Source organism: Nelumbo lutea, chromosome 5 (assembly GCF_056320005.1).
Source record: "Nelumbo lutea isolate HS-2025 chromosome 5, American lotus-T2T, whole genome shotgun sequence".
NCBI classification, from domain to species: domain Eukaryota; kingdom Viridiplantae; phylum Streptophyta; class Magnoliopsida; order Proteales; family Nelumbonaceae; genus Nelumbo; species Nelumbo lutea.
This window is the reverse complement of record NC_142688.1, coordinates 19290184-19315145: the sequence shown is the minus strand read 5'-3', so window position 1 is coordinate 19315145 and position 24962 is coordinate 19290184. Positions and strand designations below refer to the sequence as shown.

Here is a 24962-nt window from a genome sequence, read left to right as displayed (position 1 = left end):
GAATTAAAGGCTCAAGAAAGAGAAACTTGGAAAAATAAACAAAGCCCACTTGTATATATCTTATAGCTAGAAATTTTCTTTCTATTTTTGATGCCGAATTGTCAGCTCCAAGAACAGTGGATGATGATATTTAATAAGAATCTCATCTAAGAGTAGAAATACTTGAGAGGGGAGGAACCGGAGAGGAAGTCAATACAGGAATTTTTACATGGGTTGATGATGGTTGGCAGTTTCGAGCAACTTGTTAGAAGCGAGAAAAAAACGGGGATGACCTTTTGCGTTCGGATTTGCATGCAGGATCGACTCTTGCCTTATTTGGAAAACCTCAAAGGTTGAGGTTGGTCTCTCAGCTGTTAGAAATAGAAACGGGATCGGTGGTTCTCTTCCTTTTCTTTGGTGTCACTACTCTCTCTCTCTCTCACACAGTTTTATTAAACCTCGTTTTCTAATGACAAGTGGCACATTCCTTATTGTTTTGACGTGTACTCGCCCCCGCCAATTCGGTCTCTCAGCGAATTAACGAACCCGAAAACCTGGGAACACACGAAAAGCCAAGCCAAGGCTGCCCTTCCCCTCATATTCACTGCCGATCCTACCCTCACTCTTTTGTATGAATTACCACCATATCCCCAGTTTTATAAGATCTAATCAGCATAAAAGGTATTATATCAGAAAATTTTGAACCAATCACAACCCTTTATGAATTTGATACTAACCGATTGGTGACCACTTTTATGATTGGTAGATTGGATTTTATTATGAAATTATCAAAAAATATGAAAATTCATAATCATTTATATGCCAAAATGGCATCATTGATCTACAATGGCATGCAAAGTTTCTCATATTGTGATCCATTCACCATGCCAACTATTTGTAGAAAGAGTTGCATGGTGATTCAATATATATTTTTTTAAATTGAATAAGAGATAGTCGATGTATTTATTAGCTTTAACATTCAATTAAATTGAATTGATTTTTTTTTGTCTTAAAATTATTTTATGTGAATTTAATAATGGTTAGATAGAAAATTAAAGAGAAAAAGAAAATTAAGGGGAAGTTTTTTAAGAATTTACGAAGTGATAGTGCCTCATTTGATAAGTTAAAGCCAATAATTGACTGTAGTGAAGACGGGTTCAAATCTCAAATTCCAATGCTATCAAGTATAAATACAAATATATTCAATGCAAAACCTTAGATTTGTATACTTTTAAATCTTATATTGTATTTGCATTCTTTCCAAACAAGATCGTACGAATTTTTCTTAATTTATGGCAAACCAAACACAGCCTAATATTATTTTTTCCTTTTTTTTTAACACAGCCTAATAGTCTGAATGACCAGCGATTACGTGCCCAATTAATAAATAGGTGAAACATTTAACAATTAATTCCCGGTAGATAATGTACAATATAAGACAATGTTTGAGGTACAGCCGTTAGGGACACGATCGCCATTTTGCAAAGATTTAAGGATATCCCGAAACAGGCGGTACGGCGAAGGTGACTTTTTCACACGTGTCGGTGATCGCTAATGTAGACGGCGCATAAAAAAAAGTACAGAAATATAAAATTCCCGCAGCCCCTGATTCGGCCTCGAACCAAGTGCACTTTTGTTGCCTTCCTTTTGAGGTTTGAACAGTAAAAACCACTAGCTGTTTCAGAGCACAAAACCATCTGGTGTTTCCTAGAAAAGTGGTTTCAATTTTCTAAAACCGCTTTTTGATTGCAGCGTCCCCTTATATAGCAGTATATTACAGACATCTCACATCCATTTCAGTTCTCCTCTCGTGTAAAGTCGCTTGTGGTGTCCGCCGTTAGAAGCTCACTAACTAAAGGTTTTTTTCAAATCTTCTCTTTTTCTTCTTCCGATCTCTCACTTCTGATCTTCGTAGATTCAAATATTCCTCCATTCTTCGTTCATATGGTTCGATTTCTTTGTTTTTTTCTTCTTTTTAACATACCTCAGATCTCAAAACTTTGAGCTCTAGTTCTCTTCTCTATCTCACTCTCTTTCTGTCTTCCGCAAATTTAAAAGAGAAGCCAGAGGAGAAACCCTGACATCTGAAACAGTAAGAATGGGGAGAGGCAAGATCGTGATCCGAAGGATCGACAATTCGACCAGCAGGCAAGTTACTTTCTCAAAACGAAGAAACGGATTACTGAAGAAGGCGAGGGAGTTGGCGATCCTGTGCGACGCAGAAGTAGGTTTGATTATCTTCTCCAGCACCGGGAAGCTCTATGATTTTGCAAGTACCAGGTTGGACAAAATTCCTTACTTATATTCTCACTCTATTTCTCTATTTTAGTACTTCTGCATGTATTACCTATAAAAAAATCTGAGTAGCTGGAGCTTATATTCTCAGTAATCGTAGCTTTAATTTGTAGCTTAGAATCTTTATCTGGAGTTATGTTGTTTAATATAGTTCTATTACATTTTCTCTTTGCTTCCCCTAAAATACGATATTGTCGTTCATGAAATATGACAAACTGTGTTGTATGACTGTACTAATTGCTAAAAGTTTAGAACGACTTCAAGGTTTACTATGAAATCGATTAACGCACATTGCATGAGCTGACATAGGCTACACTTTCTCCAACTTCGATACGACCTTATTTCCCTTCACTCTGTGTTCATAGCTTGCTCTTTGATCGTTCATCTACTTATCTGCTTGTGATTTCATCCCTATTGATAATACTCCTGAAGTGTTTGAAGCTTCCACCTGTAGGATACGGAATTGATGTACAACTGTTTGCTTGGTTTGAATTGAAGGCATGCTTAAGGTGTTCGATAGTCTTGATTTTTTTTTTTTTTTTTTTTTGTTTGGGGGGGGGGGGGGGGCGGGGGGGTTGAAAGGTGTCGATAATCGATAGTCTTGATTCTAGAGACGTACAGGTCGCAGTGTTGGGTTCCTCCGTGAAAAATAACAGCAGACTCTTCAAAAATGAATTTATTTGGCTTTAGGATATGTTAGAAGACTAACGCTGAGTCTTCAATAAGAATTCGAGAATAGAGTACGTATGTATTTAATAGTACACATCTCCTTTTGTATTAAAGTTTCTTTTTCTTCCTGATATGCCTTTTTCCAATTCGTAGTACCATAGATTTCCATTACAGGCTTGGAGAAGCTCTGAGCGTCAAGGTCTTGAGCTTGCTTTTCTCCTAGGATACTTAGATGAGAGAACCGTTTTAGAATTACATTTTATGTAGATAAATCAGAAATACTGCAAAGGCCAAACATATAGATTGAGTCGCACTGGAGAAAGAAGGCTTTATTCTCCAAGTAAGAGTATGTCGTATCTCGTAAGCGTGAGCTGAGTATGTGCAGTCGTAAGATTATGTAGTTTTCCATTTCTAGGTGACATGGAAGTAAATGGCACGAAAACCATGACCTGAAGAATATTGATGATGTAAGTTGAGTGTAATTTGAGAAAGCTACCCTTCGTTAAGAGCTCAATTTTGTGTTGAGATATTATCAAACTTGGAAGGATGAATTTCATTGGGGTAAATTGTTGTCACATGGAAATAGATAATCAAGCTAACGGAGCCGGAGGCTGTTTGCTCCGAGTACAGATTAGATAAATGGAAAGTACAGTTGTGTCCTTACTTGCCAGAGAGGATGTATGGTCATCATGATACAAGTGCACGTGCACATACGACGCAAAATTGGGAATCGGGTACTAACCGTTATTGTCGGTGACAAAAGAGAGATGCTGTGGCGACCTCAGGCAAAATGTGCAAATTGAATGCTAGGCCAAGCTGAAGATGTTGGGCTTGGATTCACAATTCACATTAGGGAATACTTTCTTTTTTGAACACAGAAGATAGTGGGTGTTCGCCAATATTTATGATTTTGTTTTCAAAAATAAAAGCGACTGCTACATCAAAAAAAAAAAAAAACATTTATTTTTTTTTTCTGTTATGGCGGCTATATTTTGGTTTTGAAAAGAAAATCGGGCATATTGGCAATCACCCCATAATTTTATGCTCGGTTAACATATCGTACTCTAAATGTTATCCAGTTTTGTTTTCTGTGGTTTCTATATAACAAATTAAATGAAAATGGAAAGATCGCTTGACCTCTCTCAGCGTAGATGAAGAAAATGGCCACTTCAATAAGAAAATGAGAAAATTATCTATCAAAAATTGTGATGATAGCTTCAACATAATAGATATTGAGGCATCCCCTCAACCCTCTTGCTGTAATAAATGCTAGGATGTTTGAACATTCTGCTGAAGAGGTGATACATGCCAATATAATACGTGCATATGGGTTGGCATGGGATTAGATGGAACCTTTAACCTGCCGGTTGTCTGCAGCTTTCTCCATGTGCGGCAATAACAAAAGGGGTTGATGGATGGCTCAAATACAAGCAATGATTTCTGAATCTTACCCAATTTATTTTTTCCTTCAAATTTATAGAATTGAAGTGGATGTGCTGAGCCATCACTTTCAATATAGTGGTGCGCTCTGCATGTTCCTCCTATGCTATAGACTATTGGTTGGGATTGACACAAGACAACTTTACCTTTAGTTTATACAAGAAAACTACTCTAAATTATTTGTAGAAGAAATGGCTTCGGAAGTGAACTGGATTACTGTAAGTTGACTGATAACTCCATATGCTGAAATGCAATCAATTGAGATCATATTGGTTTATCGGTTTTCTTTTTTTTTTTTTTTAAAGTGGTTGCATTGATTTCCAGCAGGCTCTCGTTTGATATGCCAGTTGATATGCTATCACACAAAGCTTGCTATTTATTATCATTAATAGTCAGTTTCAATTTTTATAGGAGCGGGCCAATAATTAATTAATTATTTACTTTATCCTAGTTTTATTTTTAATTTGTTGGAAATGTAATCAGGTAACTTTTCTTCGTGATCTAATCACAGTTATTATACCAAGAAATCTATTTTAGCACACTATAACAAAGTTAAGATTCAGGTGCAATTTTTATAATGCCATTTCTTTAATAAAAATGATTAACGTGACACAACAATAATAAAAGTGTAAGACGCAGCAAGTTCAACAAAATAAGTTTAAAACAATCTATATATAATTGCCTTACACGAAAGTAGTTCAACCCAGATATTTGGAGAACAGTTCTGAATACCCAAAATAGTAGTCATTATTAGGTTTCCTCATCAATTTTGCCTTTTAAGTAAAGGGTACATTAGATGCTAACTTACTAGTATAATAATTATATGTTTTGTATACCTAAAACATAGTTGTTGCTCTTCTCAGCATCCCCTCTCCCTCATCCTTTTTAGATCTTTTTTTTTTTTTTTTTAAATGCCAACCTTCCTTGATTTTAAAGGATGTTTCTATGTGGGCTCCTCTCCCCTTTCTATTTATTCAGTTTTCTATGAATAAGTTCCCAGTCATTTGGTCATAATAGCTTAATTAATTTAGTAAAATAATAACTTAAAATCAACTTTATTAATTTTAAAATTAATTTTTATTAATTTAGATCCAATTTTAAAATAAAAATGAATTTTTAACTTAAATTTCAACTAAAAACAATAAAAATGCAAATTTCTTTAGCAATAACTAATAAAAATTAAGTTATCAATGAAATTAACAAGTGATAAATATTAGTTAATTAAAAATCCACTTAAGTTTTGTCTAAAATAATATAGAATATTAAAAAAAATAATAGAAAGCTATTATTTTTAAATTCCATTTTTAGCATCCACTAAAAAGTAATAAAATTTTATCATTTTAAAAAATAATATTTCATTTAAAATCCATGTAAAAATGTAAATTTATCTAAAATACACAACCCAAAATATAATACTTGGGTTCAATTTGGATTGACTCTCCCCAAATTCAAATGTCTTTCCTTCTACTTTATCTCTACTTAAAACAAAAATCACACAATTTAATAAATATTTAACAAAAACAAAATTATTAATAAAAATTCAAATCCATTTAAATTTAACTTAAAATTAATAAAAAGTAATACCAATTTATCAGACAATACGTAAACCCAAAAATAATGCTTAGGGTGGATTCATTCTTACTTGGTCCAATTAGGAATGTCTTAATACTCCTTTTGACTTCTGCCTTAATTTCATTTAACAAAGCCCCTGCATTGCACATCTCCCAACTAATTAATTCTTAAGATAAATTCATTTTCACTCTCAAAGTCAATAGTATATTAAAAGTTAATAAATTGAATATTTTTCTCACCTTTCATCTCTTACAATTTTTTTACGTATTTCAAATGAACCTATCATTTAAATAAAAAATTTTCAAATAAATAAATAAATAAATAAATGAAAAGATTACAAGGCCCTGCACATGAAGGCCTCAATTAATGCTTGATAAAATAAGTAGAGATAGACAATTATATGCATCCTGATCTCTTTAAGTCAGTTTTGCTCATAACAATCGGTAGTATCTTGCTTGGTCATGATCTTAAATTAAACAGTTTTGTCCTCTGCATAAATAGTGGATTAAATTCCCTTACAATCATACTTATTAATATTGTAATTAATTTCAAGTTATGCTACCATTCCGCTCATGGTATTTGTAACCGGTTCACTCGCTGCATTTTGTTTTATAACCTTGAGCTCAAAATAAATTGCATATTTAATAGCTTTGTAAATAATGTTTTTCCATCTCCTATTTCTTCATAATTGGTTAGTCCACCTTTTACTTCAGCTTCACTTTTTCATTACTGGATGACTTTGATTAGGTGAACAATTTCTCCACAAAAATAGATAATGAGGCCTTCCATGCTTCTATGTGGGAGGGCTAATTATATTACTAAGAAAAATGACAACAATAATACTTAAATGCATCACACCTCAAGTAATTGCAAAATGAGCTAGAACATAATTTTTTTAGTTCAAGAACCAAATGTAGGTTAATGCATATAAAATAGGATCAGGATCATCCATTCGGTGGATCCGAGGTAAGAAATTCAATAATTTAAGAAGCAGAATTTTATTAACAAAATCTAATAAATCAATGACATTATTAAAATATGATTCACAATTTATTGAAATATTAGTAGTTTTAAATATTTAGACCATAATTAATGTCCAAGGAACCAATGCAAATCGAAGCTAGGCGAATGAAGTGGAGACTTGTTTCTTGATGTATTGTAGGAAGGTATTTTTCATGATTGAAATAATATGAGCCATATTTCATGTGGAACAAAATGTTGGATGGTTGAGGCATGGGTGACTGTATAATGAATGTAGCCGTGGCCCGTGGAGAGTTGAATCAACATGACGCTCTAATAATGTGTAATGTAAATTGATAATTGCTCTATGCAAGTTGGGAGGCATAAAAGAATCTTCTTAACTTTAAATCATTTAACAAGATGAAACAAATAGTCAAGATAAGAGTAAAATGCCCCTTCGAAGCCAACGAAAAAATAAAGATATTGGTTTCCCCATTTTTTGAACGTAAAGGAAGATGCATAAAAGAACAAGAATGTATTGACAACATTTGAAATAGACCATATGAATCTCTTCAATTTTCACTCATAAATTCCTCATTTGGTTCCTTTACTCCCAGTATAGGTATTGGGCCAACCCTATGACCCAAACATGTGTGACCGTTAAGAAAGATCAACATGTGTATTCCAGTCATTCCTTTCACTCTTACCAGTGATTAGACAGAGGATTCATACTTTAAATAACAACCACCAATAGAAATAAAAACAGAGTAATTGCTTCTGGTCATTCCTTTTCACACTGGGTTGGGCTATCTATCATGAGTGAACACTGAACACAGGCGTGTTCACTCATGATATGTAGCCCAGCCCGGTCTGCAGGATTTTGTTTCCAGCCAATCCGGTTTCCTATTATAAAGCCCTAAAGCTCCAACTCTTCTCTTAAATCCATCATTCAGAGCGGAGAGAAAGCAAGACAGGATTAAATGATAAAATTTTTATGTCAAAAGGTATTTATCCCAAATGTTTAATAACGAAAAAAAATAAATAAAACAAATAAAAATAAAAATTGGTAAAACAAATCAATTTTTTTAGGAGCCTGTACTCCAATGTTTAATTGTTTTTCTTGTTTCCAGTTCCAAAAACAAATCAAAACCATCTAGTTCAGAAACAGACTGTTTTATATAACAAAAGCATGGAAAGCTTTGTTAATTGTCTATGGATTTTTTATTGTTTTCAAAAGTTTGAAGAGTAAAAATTTGTTTGCATTTTAAATAACATGATTTTTATAGTTTAAGAAAAAATTATGAAAAAACAACATAGGTTGTGTCTAGTACCATTGTCACTTCTTGCAACATTATAGGTTGGTCAATACAAATTTTACGAGAATATATATATATATATATATTACCACAAATGCTTTGAGTTATCAATACAATATTTGGTACCATTGCTAGAAACATCAGTCTTTCTACTATAAATGCCAACACCCAATCCAATACCTATATTTTTTTTAGTGGAAGTGCCAAAATGGTTATCTAGTGTGATGTGATAAAACAATTTATCAAAATTTCACATTGACCAACCTAAAACGTTGCAAGTGACAATGGTGCCAATCACAACCATAATTAGAGAACATGCTTTTGTTTTTTTACTGATATAGCAATTCTAAAAACAAATGAAAACAAAAATATGGATAATAAACAAAGATTTTATTGATATTTGGGTGCCATACACATTTTAAGATCTATACTATTATAAAGTAGATATTATTACCTAGATTTTGGTACAAGTCATAAAAGTTAAATTAAAATTTATAATCAACTTGTATCTTCACCCTTTACTTGCACCTAGACCTGTTCATGGGCCGGGTAGCCCGATGACCCGGCTCGGCCCGGCCTGCACCCCGATCAGGCTTGGTCATGTAATTAGGCCCACGGGCCGAAACTCAAGCCTAACACAATAAGCCCGACTATGTTACAGGCCGGGCTTGGGATTTGTCAAAAAAACCTGACCCGACCAAACTCAGTATTATATATTTTATAAAATACATAAATATGCATTTTATATATTATATAAATATATAAATAATATAATATTTATTAAAATATATATTTATAATTTAATATATACATTTTTTTATTTCTCTCTCTCTATTCAGCCGTTTCAGCAGTAAGCCCGATGGTCGGGCCAGACTCGGGCCCAAGTTTTAGGCCCAACGGTCGGACCGGGCTCGGGCCTTAAAAAAATCTATTAATACAGAGTGAAAGCCCGGTCTGGCCCATGTGCAAGTTGCACCTGTCCTTACACTAGTATTAATAATGAAAAAAAGCTACACGTATCTACCTTTGCTTCAATATTAAATTATTAATAGTTCCATAACACTCGCCTTTGTATTTACAAAGGTAAATATCCCCTTTATAACTTTTGAGTCATAAAACCGGCAAAATATGCCTTGACAACATCGAAAGCTAATTTGCTTGCTCTTGAGAACATAATCCATTATATTGCCAGACATGATCTCTGATTTTCTTACAGCTAGTTTGTACTCGTGCCAACGTGTCCAAACTTGTGATCTTGTAAAAGCGTATCTTTGTGTATACCTCGCCATTTAATGGTATGATATTTGGTGCCCAAGAAACATGATTATGTAAGGTTATTTGATGTGGAAGAAACATATCCTGTTGTACGATTTCCTTCCACAGAATCATAGAAAATTATATACTGAAACCTTCATTTGGTTCAACTGCTGCACTAAATTAGAACCACCTTCCACCATCACAAAATCCATGCCCTCATTGAACTATAACGTGTTAGTTACCAAAAGAGCCTTAAGATGGATTCTTACCACAATCAAAGAGAGCAACAAGCTTCAACGAATTCTTTGCTCAAAGTGAAAATTTAATGATACTTGGGTACAAGTGTACAACAATTGTAATGAATTCCAATAAAAACCTAATTGGATTTTTTTTATTCAAAGGTTGCATTTGCTTGCACATAACACAATCAATTCACCTTCCTAATTATCCCGGCGTTTGTGTTAATTTGGAAAAAAGTTGAATGGTGGAGAAATATGTGGATGCTTTTGAATAGATGGGGCCAACTCTTCATTGCAAAGCTGATTGAAATTTTGGAGAAATGTCATTTTAATAAAACTACTCACTTTAGGAAAATATTTGTTTGCATGTTGATTCTTTTCTTGGTATAATGAGACAATTTTAACAGTCTGAATCTGAACCTCCAGGTAAAAATTTCATCCCCCTATCCACTTTGATTCAATTTTCTTGGTATAATGAGAAAAAAATTTATGCTGCCAGAAAGACATGATACTAGGATAATTTTGACCAATCAACTCCACCGCCCATGAATTATGATAAATAAGACCTGATTGGTTACAACTTTTTATGATACCGTTTGATTGCTACGAAACCTTTCCGGTATCATAGTCAAACCTATTTGAATATCTGAATGACATAACATCTAAAGTTACCCTTCAGCCTTCTAAAATTAGAGAAGAGAAAAGGGTAATTAGTTCACACTACTTTGTATGATGTCATTAGCTCTCCAAATGCAAGGAGAAAGTTGCTGAAAAGAGAGGTTTTGGGTTTATATAGGCAGACAAAAACAGTTGCATTTTTTTCTCAGAGGTTGCACCAAACAAATGAGAATTGAGCAACTCTGATGACCATAAACAAGCCAGCTGTTTGATATTCCAATGCCATGAGAAAAGACTTGATTCCATCTTAAAAATTCAGGATTGCATATTTGTGGTCAAGCTACATCAAACTGCGGGAAGATGTTGGCGATTTTGCATTTAAATGTAACATACCTTCATATTAGAAGAGAAGAATGGCCCATAACCAAAGATAACCAATAGAAGACCCTTGGTAGATCAGAAGAAATTAGATAGTGCCATCACAAGGACAACTTTAGTACTACCAAACCTTGAGTGAAATAACTATAATTTCCATTAACAGTCTGTTGTTAAGCCCAAACAGCCCATGAGGAAGTTAGCTCGAGCTCAGTAGCTGGTGCAGGCCACCCTCCCATCACTGATCACTTCACTAGAAGACGAAGGGGCTAGCATGCCACGTCTGCAGATCCTCTATCAGAGTTAGTTACAATGCCACATGAAGATATTCTCTCCATGATTGTATTGGAAGGCCAGCTATATAAGGCCCCAATTGTGTAAGTGGAATGAGTGAATGACTACCTTTCTCCCTCCTCTTATCTTCTTCCTCACCCCTGCTCTTCCATCACCTAACCATTTCAGGAGGTTAAGCCACCCTCTAAGGGGCTTCTGCGGTGAGCGGTTCTCTCATCAGAATCTATATTCATTTTTAAATCTGACATTTGTAAGACATCTGAAAATACAATTTAGAAGACCAGTATAAAGGATTCAGTTTGGTAAGCATCACATCCTCAGAGTTTGCATGACAAAATGGCACATAGAAATTAAAACGTGTGAAGGGTTTAGGATTATACAATGGACAGACTCACACCGTGAAGGTTGAGATTCATCCATTCACCAAGAAACCATACTACACAGAAGTCCAATAGTATCTTAGTTCAGAGCTGCATAAGACAGGTGACTCTGAACTAAGTCCAATAGTATTGAAAAAATGTCACCTATATTACTCTTGAGCAGATGACAACATTTGGTCAGAGATTAAGACAGACAAATTCCTAAAGGTTTGACAGCACCAAAAGGGAAAGGGGGTTTTCCAACCAATGCTTGTTAAGAAGCAACTCAGGCAATAACTTTATCCAATCAGATGTCGAAGTGAACCACTTTTGGCATGTGACAGAGATAGTTCAATAGACAGTTTGGTGGTTGCATCAGGGAGTTTGGATGTCCACAGTTTCCCATGAAAACAGTCTTACATACATTAGCAATGTCTAAAAGTTTAAAGAGGGACCAACCATTGATATATTCTGGAAAAGTGCAAGTAATTGAATGGTAACTACCCTGTTGTACCATGTAAAGGAGCTCAATGAACAGTTTGATAATTCAATTAGATGGTTATCTTGGCCAGCTTCCCAAGATTCAGTTTGACTTATAGATGTTTGCAATTCAACACATTCAGAATATGTTCCAGAATAGTATGTTTCAGAGAATAAAAACTGACTTGGAGACCTCACCTAACAGCTTAAGCTTATAGGTTGGACTGTTTCATGAGAGCATGAAAGTTGGCTAAGGCTACAGTGTGGCCGTGTAATAGAAGACTTTTACAGGAATATAAAAAGTTTCAGTGTGTCAATGTGATTAATAGCATTTTGGTCTATATACCTTGATGTAGGACTAACTGCTCAAATGCCAAATGATGTAGGATGAGCATGACTCAGGGTTATGGTAAAGGGAAAACTAAGTCTAGGAATGGAATCTAAAGCTGAAACTAAAGTCCAGAGAAAACTAAGGCTGCGCTTGGTAGAAGTTTTTACCCCGGTTCGATTTTGCAAGCATTTGGTAAACATGTAATTTTACACCAAAAATCGGTGTAAAATTGCATGTTACCGTTGAATTACATCGATAATCGATGTAATAAATACATCAAAAATTTCAATGTATTTATTACATCTCTCTCTCTCTCTCTCTCTCTCTCTCTCTCTCTCTCTCTCCTTGTTCTTCTTCTTCCTCCTGGTTTCACTCTCGTCTTTTCGTACCTACCATCGGTCTTCAACTTTCCCCATTCTCCCCTTCTCCCCTTCTCCGATCAGTCTTCAACCTGGGTGCTCTGCTCAGCCTCCATGCCGCAAGTTTCTTCACTAGCGTAAGAATCGGTGTTGCAGATTTGTATCTCCTTCACTCAGGTTGGTACCAAACAACAACGAATCAGAGGGATTTGAGGTGTTGCAGATCTACTCAGCCTCCATCGCTCGCTCCCTCACCCAGAGCAACACGTAGGTGCTGCTTGGAAAACTTTCCGGTACATCATCATGTTCTTGTCCTGGAAAGGAAGGAATCCGGCAAGCAATACGTAGAGAATGACCCCACAAGACCAGAGATCCACTTTCGATCCGTTGCACCCTTTTTTCCTTAGAATCTTGGGGGCCACATAGGCCGGCGTCCCACATTGCTTGTGTAGGAGTCCGTCGTTGAGGAGCAGCTCTGGTAGAGCAAATAACCCGAAATCAAAGATTTTGCGATTTCCGTTCTCATCAAAGAGGAGATTCTCGGGTTTCAGATCATGGTGAGAGATGCCCCTACTGCGGCAGAAATCAACAGCGCTGATCAATTGCTGGAAATACTTTCGAGCAACGTCCTCCTTGAGCTTCCCTCTATAGACCTTAGTGAAGAGATCACCACCTCCAACGTACTCCATAATAAAGAAGATCTTCGATTTTGTCGCCATGACTTCCTTGAGCTCAACAACGTTGGGATGGTGGACCAGACGCATGATGGAGATCTCCCACGCGATCTGCTCCATTAATTCTTCCTTCTTGACCTGGTCCTTGCTTATCACTTTGATGGAAACGCTCTCGCCCGTATTGAGTTCCTACCGTCGAGACCCAGTTTGAAAATTTACACCATGGGAAACCAAATGTGACCAATGTAAATTTTCAAAATCATCCGGTCCTAATATCCATCCATCACTAAACCGGTTCACATTTTTCCCTGGTGTAAAATTTGAATTTACACCTCAAACAAATGCAGCGTAAGGTATTTAGAACAACATTGTAAAGGGAAAATTTAAGCTTGAAATTTTCAGGAACTGTTTCCCAGACTTTTTTTTAATTGTTAACAGTAAATATTAATTCAATGTTAAAATAATTATGTACAACATTTTGTATCCATGCACATCAATAAATAGCCCTGACTCAGCTGCCTGTGTCTGTTACAATCATTTTCAAACTAACCGAGTTCTATCAACTATGAACCCTTAATGCGTTCATGTGGTCCACAAGCCAATACTTTCACCCCTTACTTCCTTAGCCAACCCACCACCATCCTTGTATCCCCTTCTACCAATAAATTCCTAAATTCACAGATTGTGGCCACATTTAGGCCTTAAACGCTGCTAACACTTCTGCTCTAGTGAATTCCCCCATCCTGTAGGGCCTGATTCATGCATGAATATACATTAGAAGTTTAGGACTGTTATCAGTCTTGAACCCTAATGAATCTCAGGATCGAAGATAAGCAGAAAGAAAGAGGAGAGAAGAGAAAGAGGGAGAAGAAGCAGTAGAACACAAGGGTTGAAAGGAGGAGCAGAAGCTTCATGTTCTGTCGCCGCCACTTTAATTAATATTTATAGGTTATGCTCATTACATGGAAAGGACAGATCTGCCCTTAGTCTTTACATAACAAAAAGAGTAAAACAAAGATTGAAATAAATAACAACTGAAACAACTAAATGACCAATAGCTAACCCTAGGCAGACTAGAATATCTTCTACCCTACAAACACAGTGGGACCATAGCTGTGGGGCCCACTTCAGTGTTCTCTACACTCCCCCTCAAGTTGGGAATAAATGTTTATCATTCCCAACTTGGATAGATCTGCCTCTAGCTTCTTCCGTGATACAGCTTTAGTGAGGATATCTGACAGTTGCATATTGGAGGTGATGTATGGGAGACATACTTCTTGTGATGAGACCCTCTCTCGTACAAAGTGTCGATCAACTTCAATATGTTTAGTCCTGTCATGCTGCACTGGGTTGTGTGCTATATTAATAGCCGCTTGATTATCACAATACAGCATCAGGGGCTTCTCATACTCAACACCCAACTCCTCAAGTAGTGATCTCAGCCAAAGAATTTCAGCCACTCCATTAGCCATTGACCTATACTCAGCTTCAGCACTGGATCGAGAGACAACACTTTGTTTCTTACTCCGCCAAGAAACTAGGTTACCTCCCACAAGAGCACAATATCCAGAGGTAGACCTTCTGTCATCAACACTCCCAGCCCAATCGGCATCTGTATAGACTTCCACCTTCATGTGGTCATTGTTCTTGAATAGTATACCTCTACCTGGGCATCTCTTCAAATATGCTAGTATTCTTTCTGCTGCTAGAAGGTGTGTGGTTCTAGGAGAATGCATGTACTGACTGATAACACTAACGGCATAACTGATGTCTGGTCAGGTAAGGCATAGATATAGGAGCTTTCCCACTAACCGCTGGAACATAACTTTGTCTTCAAGCAGCTCCCCACTCTCTACAATAATCCTGTGGTTCTGTTCAATAGGTGTATCTGCAGGTTTGACACCTAGCTTTCCAGTTTCAGCCAAGAGATCTAACACATATTTCCTCTGAGAGACAAAGATCCCCTGCTTAGATCTAGCAACCTCAATACCCAAAAAATACCGTAGTGTACTCAGATCTTTCACCTTAAACTCTTGATGAAGAAGCTGTTTGAGGGACTCAATCTCATGGTTGTCGTTTCCTGTGACCACAATATCATCAACATAAACTGCAAGTAGTGTCACTGAGACTCCACCCTCTTGATGAATAATGTATGATCTGACTGGGCCTGTACATAACCGAACTTCCCAAGGGCTAATCTGAATCTGTCGAACCAAGCTCTAGGTGACTGCTTCAAACCATACAAAGCCTTATTGAGCCAACAAACTTTCTTACCTGCCTCTGTATCATAGAATCCAGGAGGCAACTGCATGTAGACCTCTTCCTGCAAGTCCCCGTTCAGGAAAGCATTCTTAACATCCATTTGGTACAAAGGCCAAGTGTAGCTTGCTGCAAGAGATAATAGAACCCGAACGGTGGTCATCTTGGCTACCGGGGCAAATGTCTCCAAGTAATCTATACCATAAGTTTGAGTGAACCCCTTTGCAACTAGCCGAGCTTTGTACCTCTCAATGGAACCATCTGCAATATGCTTCACAGTAAATACCCACCTGCATCCAACTGGTTTCTTTCCTTTGGGCAAGTCAACTAGCTCCCAGGTATTATTTTTCAACAAGGCATCCATTTCAACTTGCATTGCACCTCTCCACTCCGGGACTGATAGGGCTTCTTGCACTGTTCTCGGAATAGAGACATCAGCAACAGAGGTGAGATAGGACCTGTAGGAGGGAGATAGGCGATCATAGGACAAAAACTGGGAGATGCAGTGGGCTATAGATGTGGTGCAATGTCGTTTTCCTTTACAGAGGGCAATGGGAAGGTCAAGGTCATCTGCAGAGGGTGAGGTAGCAACAATGGAAGGAGTCTCTGTGGGACTGATAGGGCTTCTTGCACTGTTCTCGGAATAGGGACATCAGCAACAGAGGTGAGATAGGACCTATAGGAGGGAGATAGGCGATCATAGGACAAAAACTGGGAGATGCAGTGGGTTGTAGATGTGGTGCAATGTCGTTTTCCTTTACGGAGGGCAATGGGAAGGTCAAGGTCATCTGCATAGGGTGAGGTAGCAACAATGGAAGGAGTCTCTATGGGCCCTGGGACTGTAATATCTGGACTTGGAGCCGCAGAAGAGATTGTAGCTGGCTGGGACTGCTGATGACCAGGATCAATCTGCCTGCATCGCTATGATAGACTCTCAACTCCCGATCCCTTTGACTACCCTCGCTACTACAGCCCTCATCATCAACTGGAATAGGTAAGGGAACAGCCCCAAAGGTATTAACCCTGTCCTCACTGCACTCCTCCTCCTCCTGAAGAAAAAGACCCAAATCTCCACGCTCACTACTCTCCCCTTGAGGAGAGACCCGAGAATAGTAGGGTGTCTCCTCAAAGAAAGTGACATCCATGGATACAAACTTCTTCCCTGAAACAGGATCATAACAACAATAACCCTTTTGAGTTTGTGCATAACCAAGAAAGATGCATTTGGAGGCCTTGGGTTGAAACTTGGAGTGATTGGGACCAAGAAGCTGAACAAAACAGGTACAACCAAATGTCTTGAGGGGAATAGTGAACAACTCCTCATTGGGGTATAGAAGGGAAAAAAGAGGTTTCATATCAAGAACCCGAGAAGGAATCCGATTAATAAGATATACCGCCGTAAGGATAGCATCACCCCAGAAGCGAATAGGGACATTGGAGGTAAACATAATACTTCTAGCCACCTCCAAGATGTGCCTATTCTTCCTCTCTGCAACCCCATTCTGCTGAGGTGTATGAGGACACATGCTCTAGTGGATAACCCCATGATTAAGGAGGTACGATGCCAATGGCTTAGCAAAGTATTCCTTTGCATTATCAGATCTAAGTACTTTTATCCTGGCATCAAATTGTGTTAGAATCATTTGGTGGAAGTTTTGGGTCAGGACAGGCACCTCATCTCGTGATCGCATAAGATAAACCCATGAAAAATGGGTGTGGTCATCAACAAATAGCAAAAAATACCTGTACCCCCCCATAGAAGGAATGTGATATGGCCCCCAAACATCAGTATGCACAATATCAAAAGAACTATTACTCCTTTTATTACTCAATGAATAAGAGTTTCTACAATGTTTAGCCAACTCACAACTTTCACACTTCAACTGAGATGACTCAACAGACTCAAACAAAGTAGGAAACAGACTCTTCAAGGACCGAAAAGACAAATGACCCAATCGGTTATGCCACAACATAACCGGACTTACAACTTGAGAAACAAGTAACTTCTTATCCACTAACTCTTCCCGACGAGAACTCTCCCCGAGCAGATAGATCCCATTCGTCTCACAGCCAGTCCCAATCACCTTCTTCGTCTCCATGTCCTGAAAAACACATCGGTCAAGAAAGAAAGTTACTGAGCAGTTCAAATGTTTGGTAATGCTACTGACGGAAAGGAGGTTAGTATCCAGTTTAGGAACATGCAAGACAAAGGACAAGGATATAGTATCTGACAGTTTGATGTCACCCTTGCCAGAAATAGGGACAAGAGAACCATCAGCTATAGATACTTTATCCCTACCAGAAGATAAGTGATAAGTAGTAAATAGAGAGGGCAAGCTGGTCATATGGTCAGATGCACCTGAATCTATTACCCAACACGGTTCAGTAGTACCTGGAGCGGAGGCATGGTAGGCTGAGGCTCGAGTACCTGAGTGTGCAAAGGTCGATGTAGCTGGAGCTGATGATGATTGCGGTAACTGAGCTGAACTGCCAACTTCCTTCTCCAATTGTATTAGAGCTGCCCGAACTGCAGCTAAAGTCTCTAATGGTGTGCCTCTCGTGCCAGATGAGGATGTTGAATCAGTAGTTGTAGCCACATGAGCATTATTCCTTTTATTTCTCAACTTTGCCGGGACCAAATGTGGATGCAGCTTCCAACATGTTTCTTTTGTGTGTTTAGGTTTCTTGCAATACTCACACACCACATCCCTTTTATCTCCCTTCTTTCTGTCCCTCTCTGAATCACCCTCTGTTTTGGGTTTGACAACTACCAAGGCAGGTGTAAGCGGCTGAGGTTGCATCATGACTTTCCTCCTGGTCTCTTCATTGTGCACTAAGGAGTATGCCTGAGAGAGGGTCACACTATCTCTGGTCAAGATCTGCTGCCTCACAATATCATATTCTGAATTCAGTCCTGCCAGAAACTCAAACACTCTGTTTGTCTCAATGTGCTTTCTATGTATCTGAGCATCTTTGGGACTCTCCCACTCAAGAGTCTCTAAGTGATCAATCTCATGCCACAGGGACTGCAAGTTAGAGAAATAGACCGACACTGGTTTCTCTCCTTGTTTAAGGGCATTCACCTCACATTTCAACTCATATGCTCTGGCAACATTAAGGGGTTGGGAGTAAGTCTCTTTCATCACATTCCATATCTCCTTGGCTGTCTTTGCCCATAAGTAATTTCGGATGATATGGGGCTGCATTGAATTACAGAGCCATGTCATAACCAAGTAGTTTTCTTGGACCCACTTGGTATACGTAGGGTCTCCCTTGGAAGGTTCTGCTACATCTCCCAAGAGATACCCTACTTTGCCCCTTCCCCCAATAGCCATCATGGCTGATTGGGCCCATTCCAAGTAGTTTGATCCATCAAACTTTACGGTTGTAATCTGAAAACCTGTCTCAGAACCACCACCATAACTGTTGTTCCCAAAACTGCCTTCTGCCTGATTCTTAAGCTCCATTTCAGTCAAGAACCAGAAGTATCAAAGATTATGGTTACTACAGTCAAAACCAGCACTAGAAGTCCCAACAACAGTCACAAAATCAGTGGAGAACCAATCAGTACTCACGATAGATGTGCATGAAATATATATAAGACTGATCTGAAATCAATAACCACACACAACAGCAACAGTCCGAACTGTTTTCACCCCTTCAAAAGTGTTTGAAACCCCAAAAGAAGACTGAAACACAGTTTGAAGGGCAATCTGATATGCTGAAGCCAATTCGAGGTTTTAATCAGTCCTAAGAGCCTTACGGATAAGGTTTGTATTAGGGTTAATATGAAACCCTAAAACTGATCAATGTTGAGGAGAATTCTAGGGTTTGCCGCAGGAATAAGATCACAAGTTTCGGCCTAATACTAGGGTTTTCCGTAGGGATAGGACAAAACCCTAGAGAAACCCTAGAGAATAGAGAGGTAAAACCCTAGAGTAGTTCGGCCACCCTTACTGGATAGGTCCAACCTATCTTTTCTGATGTTACTTCTCTCAGAAAGTAAAAAACTTACAGTAGAATGCAGTTCGCTACCTACCAAGGTTACCTGAACCCTAGCCTTCTCTGATTCTTCCTGATCACCAACTTGCTACAACTGTGATACTTCTTCAAACAGCTGCTAATCCTCTGGAGATCTCCAAGAACCAGTCAACGAACTCTGCTTTCTCAGTCTTCCAGCCTTAGATGGTTCTCATGTGGTCGGCTGGACTAGACTCACATGAGAGAACTTGGCTCTGATACCAACTAGAAGTTCAGGACTGTTATCAGTCTTGAACCCTAATGAATCTCAGGATCGAAGATAAACAGAAAGAAAGAGGAGAGAAGAGAAAGAGGGAGAAGAAGCAGTAGAACACAAGGGTTGAAAGGAGGAGCAGAAGCTTCATGTTCTGCCGCCGCCACTTTAATTAATATTTATAGGTTATGCTCATTACATGGAAAGGACAGATCTGCCCTTAGTCTTTACATAACAAATAGAGTAAAACAAAGACTGAAATAAATAACAACTGAAACAACTAAATGACCAATAGCTAACCCTAGGCAGACTAGAATATCTTCTACCCTACGAACACAGTGGGACTGTAGCTGTGGGGCCCACTTCAGTGTTCTCTACATATACCAAGCTGTCCTTAAATACTCCTCCAAATCCAGACATTCCAGGGTTACACTGGTGAAATACAGGTTGCAGAAGGTGATGCCACCCGCTGCTGACCCATTAGTACATAATCTGTTGAGAAGGGAGCAAGCTCCTCTCATATTTTGACCCAGCGTACCACTTTAATTGAAATATTCACTATGATCTCTTCTTCGTTCCACGTAGGGATGGAAAGTCTGACCGAACTCATTTTACCCACCCATTTGAACAGAGGATCATGGGTTGAGTAACCGATTTGGGTCAGGGGAAAAGGGTCAGGGACAGTTGGGTCAAGGGTAGCCATTGGGTCATAACATGTTCATTTCTAACTTCACCACACCACTACTGGATCTGAAACAGAAACGGGAACCAGTCGCTGCCGCTACCCTTCATTTTTCATCTCTCTCACATTCACCTATCTTCTACCATTCGAGCCCTAATAGAATCCACAGTTCTGGTTATTTGAGCAGAGACAGAAACAGAGGTCATTGTTAGTCTGAAACATGAGCTGGGTTTGATTGAACGGGAAAACCCAGGACAGATGAAGCACAGCTGGGGTGACTGAATGCAGAAGAGATGAACCACAGCTGAAGCTGGGAATAGAATGGGTGATGATTTGACTAGCATTGCAAGGAGCTACCTGCTGTCCTGCTCTATCAGCCTAACTATGTACTTAACTTTGTAGATCTAGAATACAAAGATTGGATGGAAAGAGTCAGTCATTGCCCATAAGAGTTTTGATGATCACATTCAAGAGGATACCAGTCTGCAACTTTCAAAATCTTTGGCTACTTGACTGATTCGTGTGCAGTGGACAAGGGGAGAAATAGGTTGGAGATCGGAGTAGTGGAGAGAATAGGAATAGAATAAGGAGAAAAATAATATAAAGGGGAGAAAGAGAGAGAGGGGATGGGATAGAGGATGGTCTGCACAGGTTCAGTAGAAATGGTGGAAAGGAGAATGGAGGAGAGGAATGAAGAAGAGAAGAGAAAAAGGAAGGAGAATAAGAAAAAGAAGAAAGAGAAAGATAGACAGAGAGAGAGAGAGAGAAGTTGGGATGGAGGAATTCCACCACTGTGAGTTCAGTCTTTGAATTAAGAAAACAATGAACAGTGCCTGGAATTAAGTTAAATTAGAAAGCTTATGGATTATATATACGAAGAGCAATTTTGTAAATATATAGTAAGTTCAGTGGGTCATATGGGTGGATTAGGGTGGGTCAGGGTCAGGGTGGGCTGTGACCCACTAACCTACTTAAATATGGGCGGCAAATGCATTATGGGTAAATATGGGTGGGTTGGTACTCAACCCGCACCCAATCCAACCCAACCCACCCATTTGCCACTCTTAGTTCCATGTATTGCCATGAAAGCTCCTTGCAAAACTGTTTCCAAGGCTTGTTGATGTGGCTAAAAGATGGCAGACAGATGGACTAGATTTAGTTTTCAGTGAAACTAGAAGTGACAATGAAAGAAAAGAGTTCCCCTCAGTAGAAAAATTAGTGAATGGCTAAGGGTTTGAACATTTAACTATAAGAACTGATCTGCATTGATTCATGCACTTAAAATTTCTGATTGAACATGTTTGCTCTAGAAATTGATGATTCATGATGGTTGCAATGGATATTAGAGAGGAGAAAAAGATCGATGAGAAAGAAAACCTGGAATAGCATGATGAGCCCCTAGACTGACACTAGGTCACAGGAATCACTCACTAACTTGAATGGGTTACTATCTGATTCCTCCATAATGGCATAATCTTATATAGACCACATAGGCCAACTAAACTCCTAAGAAACTAATAATTCAGAAAACAGAAACTCCTTAGGTCAGTTCCATGGATTTATAACAACTATGAATCTGAAGGCTAAATTCTAGGTCAGTTCCCTGGACTTGTATATCAAACAACATGCATATAAATTGAAGAAACAATAATGGTTTTTACTATCACACTGAATTTCATTTCAATACATGGAAAATCATCATATCTAAAAGAAATCTTTTTTAAATATGCAATGAAATTCATTTATTCATTAGAACTAGACATAATTTACAAAGGAAAAAAGAAATAAGCATTTTAAATCTATTACTTTCAGTAATTAGAACACAATATTATATATAATTGGTATTTAAAAGAAAAGTTGCAGGTCAAAATATCATTAGCAGCTAAGGCTCAGTGTGGAAAGAGTGCAAATACAAATATGTAGAGTGCAAAACCTTGTATTTTGTATTATTTTTTACATATTTGTATTTGTACTCTCTCCAAACTGAACCTTCCTTCCAAACTGAGCCTTACAAATACAAATATGTAGAGTACAAAACCTTGTATTTTGTATGCATTTGCACTATACATATTTCTATTTGTACTCCTTCCAAACTGAGACTAAAGAACAAAATAATTTATATTGATAAAATATTCAAGAGAAAGATTAATTTCAGTAAAAATAAGAAAATTATTTTCCCCTTTCTCAAAACCCTTAAATCAGGAAACAATGTGTTCAAAAAATGAATGTATTAAGAGGACTTGGGAAGAGCTCCAATTATTGACAAGATAAGGGAGAGAAACCAAAATTGTTTCTGTCCAGTGTATTGATGATCAATGACTGCATCATTGAAGAATCAATTGGCCAAGTAAAGGACCTAAAAGAGCAAGGGAAAAATCGAACTTTGTTTGAAGTGGTAGAAAATGACCTGAAAACTTATAATTTGACAGAAAACTGGCTCTTGGTAGAGAATAGTGAGGAGACAGAATTAATGTAGCCAACCCCAAATAATTTGGGTTAAGGTTCATTTGATTTGAGTAAAGCCTTAAAATAAAATATAAGTAATATATGATAAGATAAAAAAATACACATACTAATAAGGTGCAGCCAATATTGATAATATTACAATGAGCCATTCATTTTCTTTTCTTTTTTTTTTGTTGCCTAGGTAGGCATCTAGTTGCCTAGACAGCACCTTTCTGATTCAAATCATGGCATTCAGCCTAGGCACCTTGTCACCTAGGTGACACATTTACTACCACAGCTGGACCTAAAAGAAGTTATGTAAAAGGACAAAAAAATTCCCTACTGTCTAAAAAAACATAAAATTAAAAGGAAAAACATATCTAAGCATTTGGCTCCAACATCGTTCCTTGAAGAAATACCCCCATGCAAAAAGCATAAATCCAAGACCCAAGCCACTCACTAGACTACTTTGATTACATAGAAAACAACAAAAGAAATATATACAGGGAACTCATAGCTTACATAGAAACACATATGGTTAAATCAGAAAAAAATGACAATGTGGAGAGCTTTATCCACATTTTTAAGGCCTATAATGCATTTGGAGATCAAGCTTGAGGATATGGAACAGATATTGCGTTCAAGTTCAGCAGCAATTTCAAAAACATATTAAATCATCAAAGATCCATGAGAATATTGAAATGTAAGACATACGTGGACCATTAAAACATGATTTCAACAATCATATAGGCTTTACTACTCATAAAACAACACACTGTAGCCTGTAGAAATGCCTCGTTACCCCCCCCCCCTATACCAAAGTAGAAAGAAATCAACTCAATAAAGAAGAAATCCCAAGATGATTTTATCAGGCAATTCTTAAGTGCTATTACTTTATGGAATCTGCCTCTTTGGCAAATTCATTTGCACTAATATAAGTTCTATTACATTCATACTAGGAGTCTTAGTTAATTAGGAGAAAGTTATGAATCTATAAATATTCATTAGTCCATTAATATAAGAATGGAGTTTATTATTACAAGTTAATGTGTATGTTTTATGTGCTGTTACTCTCTTGAGAGCGGACAACAAGGGTTTTTTTCTGAAATTTGTTCTTCAAACCATTTAATTGATTATTACACAAAAAAAAAAAAATAGTGTCATCACAAAGACCTGTGATTCTGATGGGTGAACTTTTCCTATTTCACACAATCTCCAAGACTCCAACCCTAAAGTGATCCTGTGAAACCTCTAATTTATGTCAATCAAGTACTGTTTTATTTAAGTATCAGCACATCCTGCATAGAGAACTTATGCTGTAATGTTTGAATGGAAAATAATTAAAGTTATTTGAAGTTAAAGGAAATAGCTATGATTTACCTTTCTTTATCAAGAAAGGTAATTGTCCCCTTGCATGAAGAAACATGTATCATGAAACTAATTTTGTAGACCAGTGTTCCTCAGATGGGAGTTGAAAAAAATAAATTAATTAAGTGTAGAATATTTGAATAGAAAGAACTTAACAAAGGTATTACATTACCATGGTTTAATATCTTTTCTTTACATTTGTCTTCTTCATTGCGATGTCATTACCTGTTATCATAAATTATTAAGCTCATGGAGTTGTTCCACTGTTATCAGCATGAAATCAGTGATTGAACGATACAACAAAACAAAGGAGGAGTATCATCAACTACTGAATCCAACCTCAGAAATCAAGGTACTCATTCAACAATCATTTTCCATTTTCTGTTCTTCTGGCAGTTCCTGCAATGATAGAAGTATACAAAAGAAATGACTTTACCCAATTGGAGGACTAAAAGGTTGCCAATGGACCTGTAAAATGGGCAATTCTAAAATCCAGGCATATGAACCATAACTATGAGCTTAGGATTGGAGATTATATGAAATGCAAATTTAATAATAATAGGAGTGAAAATGAGGATACACTTTGGATTGGAGATCAAGAGATAACGTAATGTGACCTTTTCTGGTACCTTGGTTCTTTACCATGTATAATTTAGATCATCATCATCATCATCTAAGCCTTCTCCCAACTATATGGGATCAGCCACATGCATCCTGTTTCTCCATTCTGTTCTGTTAAGTGCCATATCCGTCATCA

The 24962-nt window shown here is 37.5% G+C and overlaps 2 protein-coding genes and 1 pseudogene across 21 annotated transcripts in view; 1 reads left to right on the top strand and 2 right to left on the bottom strand.

Moving 5' to 3' along the window:
* The first annotated feature begins 1631 nt into the window (after positions 1-1631).
* Positions 1632-24962, top strand: part of LOC148850770 (MADS-box transcription factor 23-like) — a 59984-nt gene continuing 36653 nt past the window's right edge. For 2 of the 10 annotated variants that reach the window (XM_088943137.1, XM_088943134.1), the window contains exons 1-2: positions 1633-2259; positions 24479-24557. In XM_088943137.1, the coding sequence (XP_088799263.1) occupies positions 2078-2259; positions 24479-24557 (261 nt within the window). In that variant the 5' untranslated portion in view covers positions 1633-2077. Of the gene's footprint in view, positions 2260-24478; positions 24558-24962 lie in introns of all 10 variants that reach the window. The other 8 variants (XM_088943139.1, XM_088943138.1, XM_088943140.1 and 5 more) reach the window with 6 other exon arrangements.
* LOC148850769 (uncharacterized) overlaps positions 10496-24962 on the bottom strand; it is a 53514-nt gene continuing 39047 nt past the window's right edge. Inside the window, exons 4-7 of one of the 11 annotated variants that reach the window (XR_016098856.1) lie at positions 24545-24604; positions 24378-24430; positions 11123-11273; positions 10496-11003 (exon numbers count right to left, since the gene is read on the bottom strand). Coding sequence is in view for 1 of the 11 variants with exons in the window: in XM_088943130.1 (XP_088799256.1) it covers positions 17541-17578; positions 17905-18943 (1077 nt within the window). In the remaining 10 variants the exon portion in view is untranslated. Of the gene's footprint in view, positions 11274-17489; positions 17579-17904; positions 24605-24962 lie in introns of those variants that run through there. The other 10 variants (XR_016098857.1, XR_016098852.1, XR_016098854.1 and 7 more) reach the window with 10 other exon arrangements.
* On the bottom strand, positions 12343-15506 carry LOC148850771 (CBL-interacting serine/threonine-protein kinase 25 pseudogene; annotated as a pseudogene).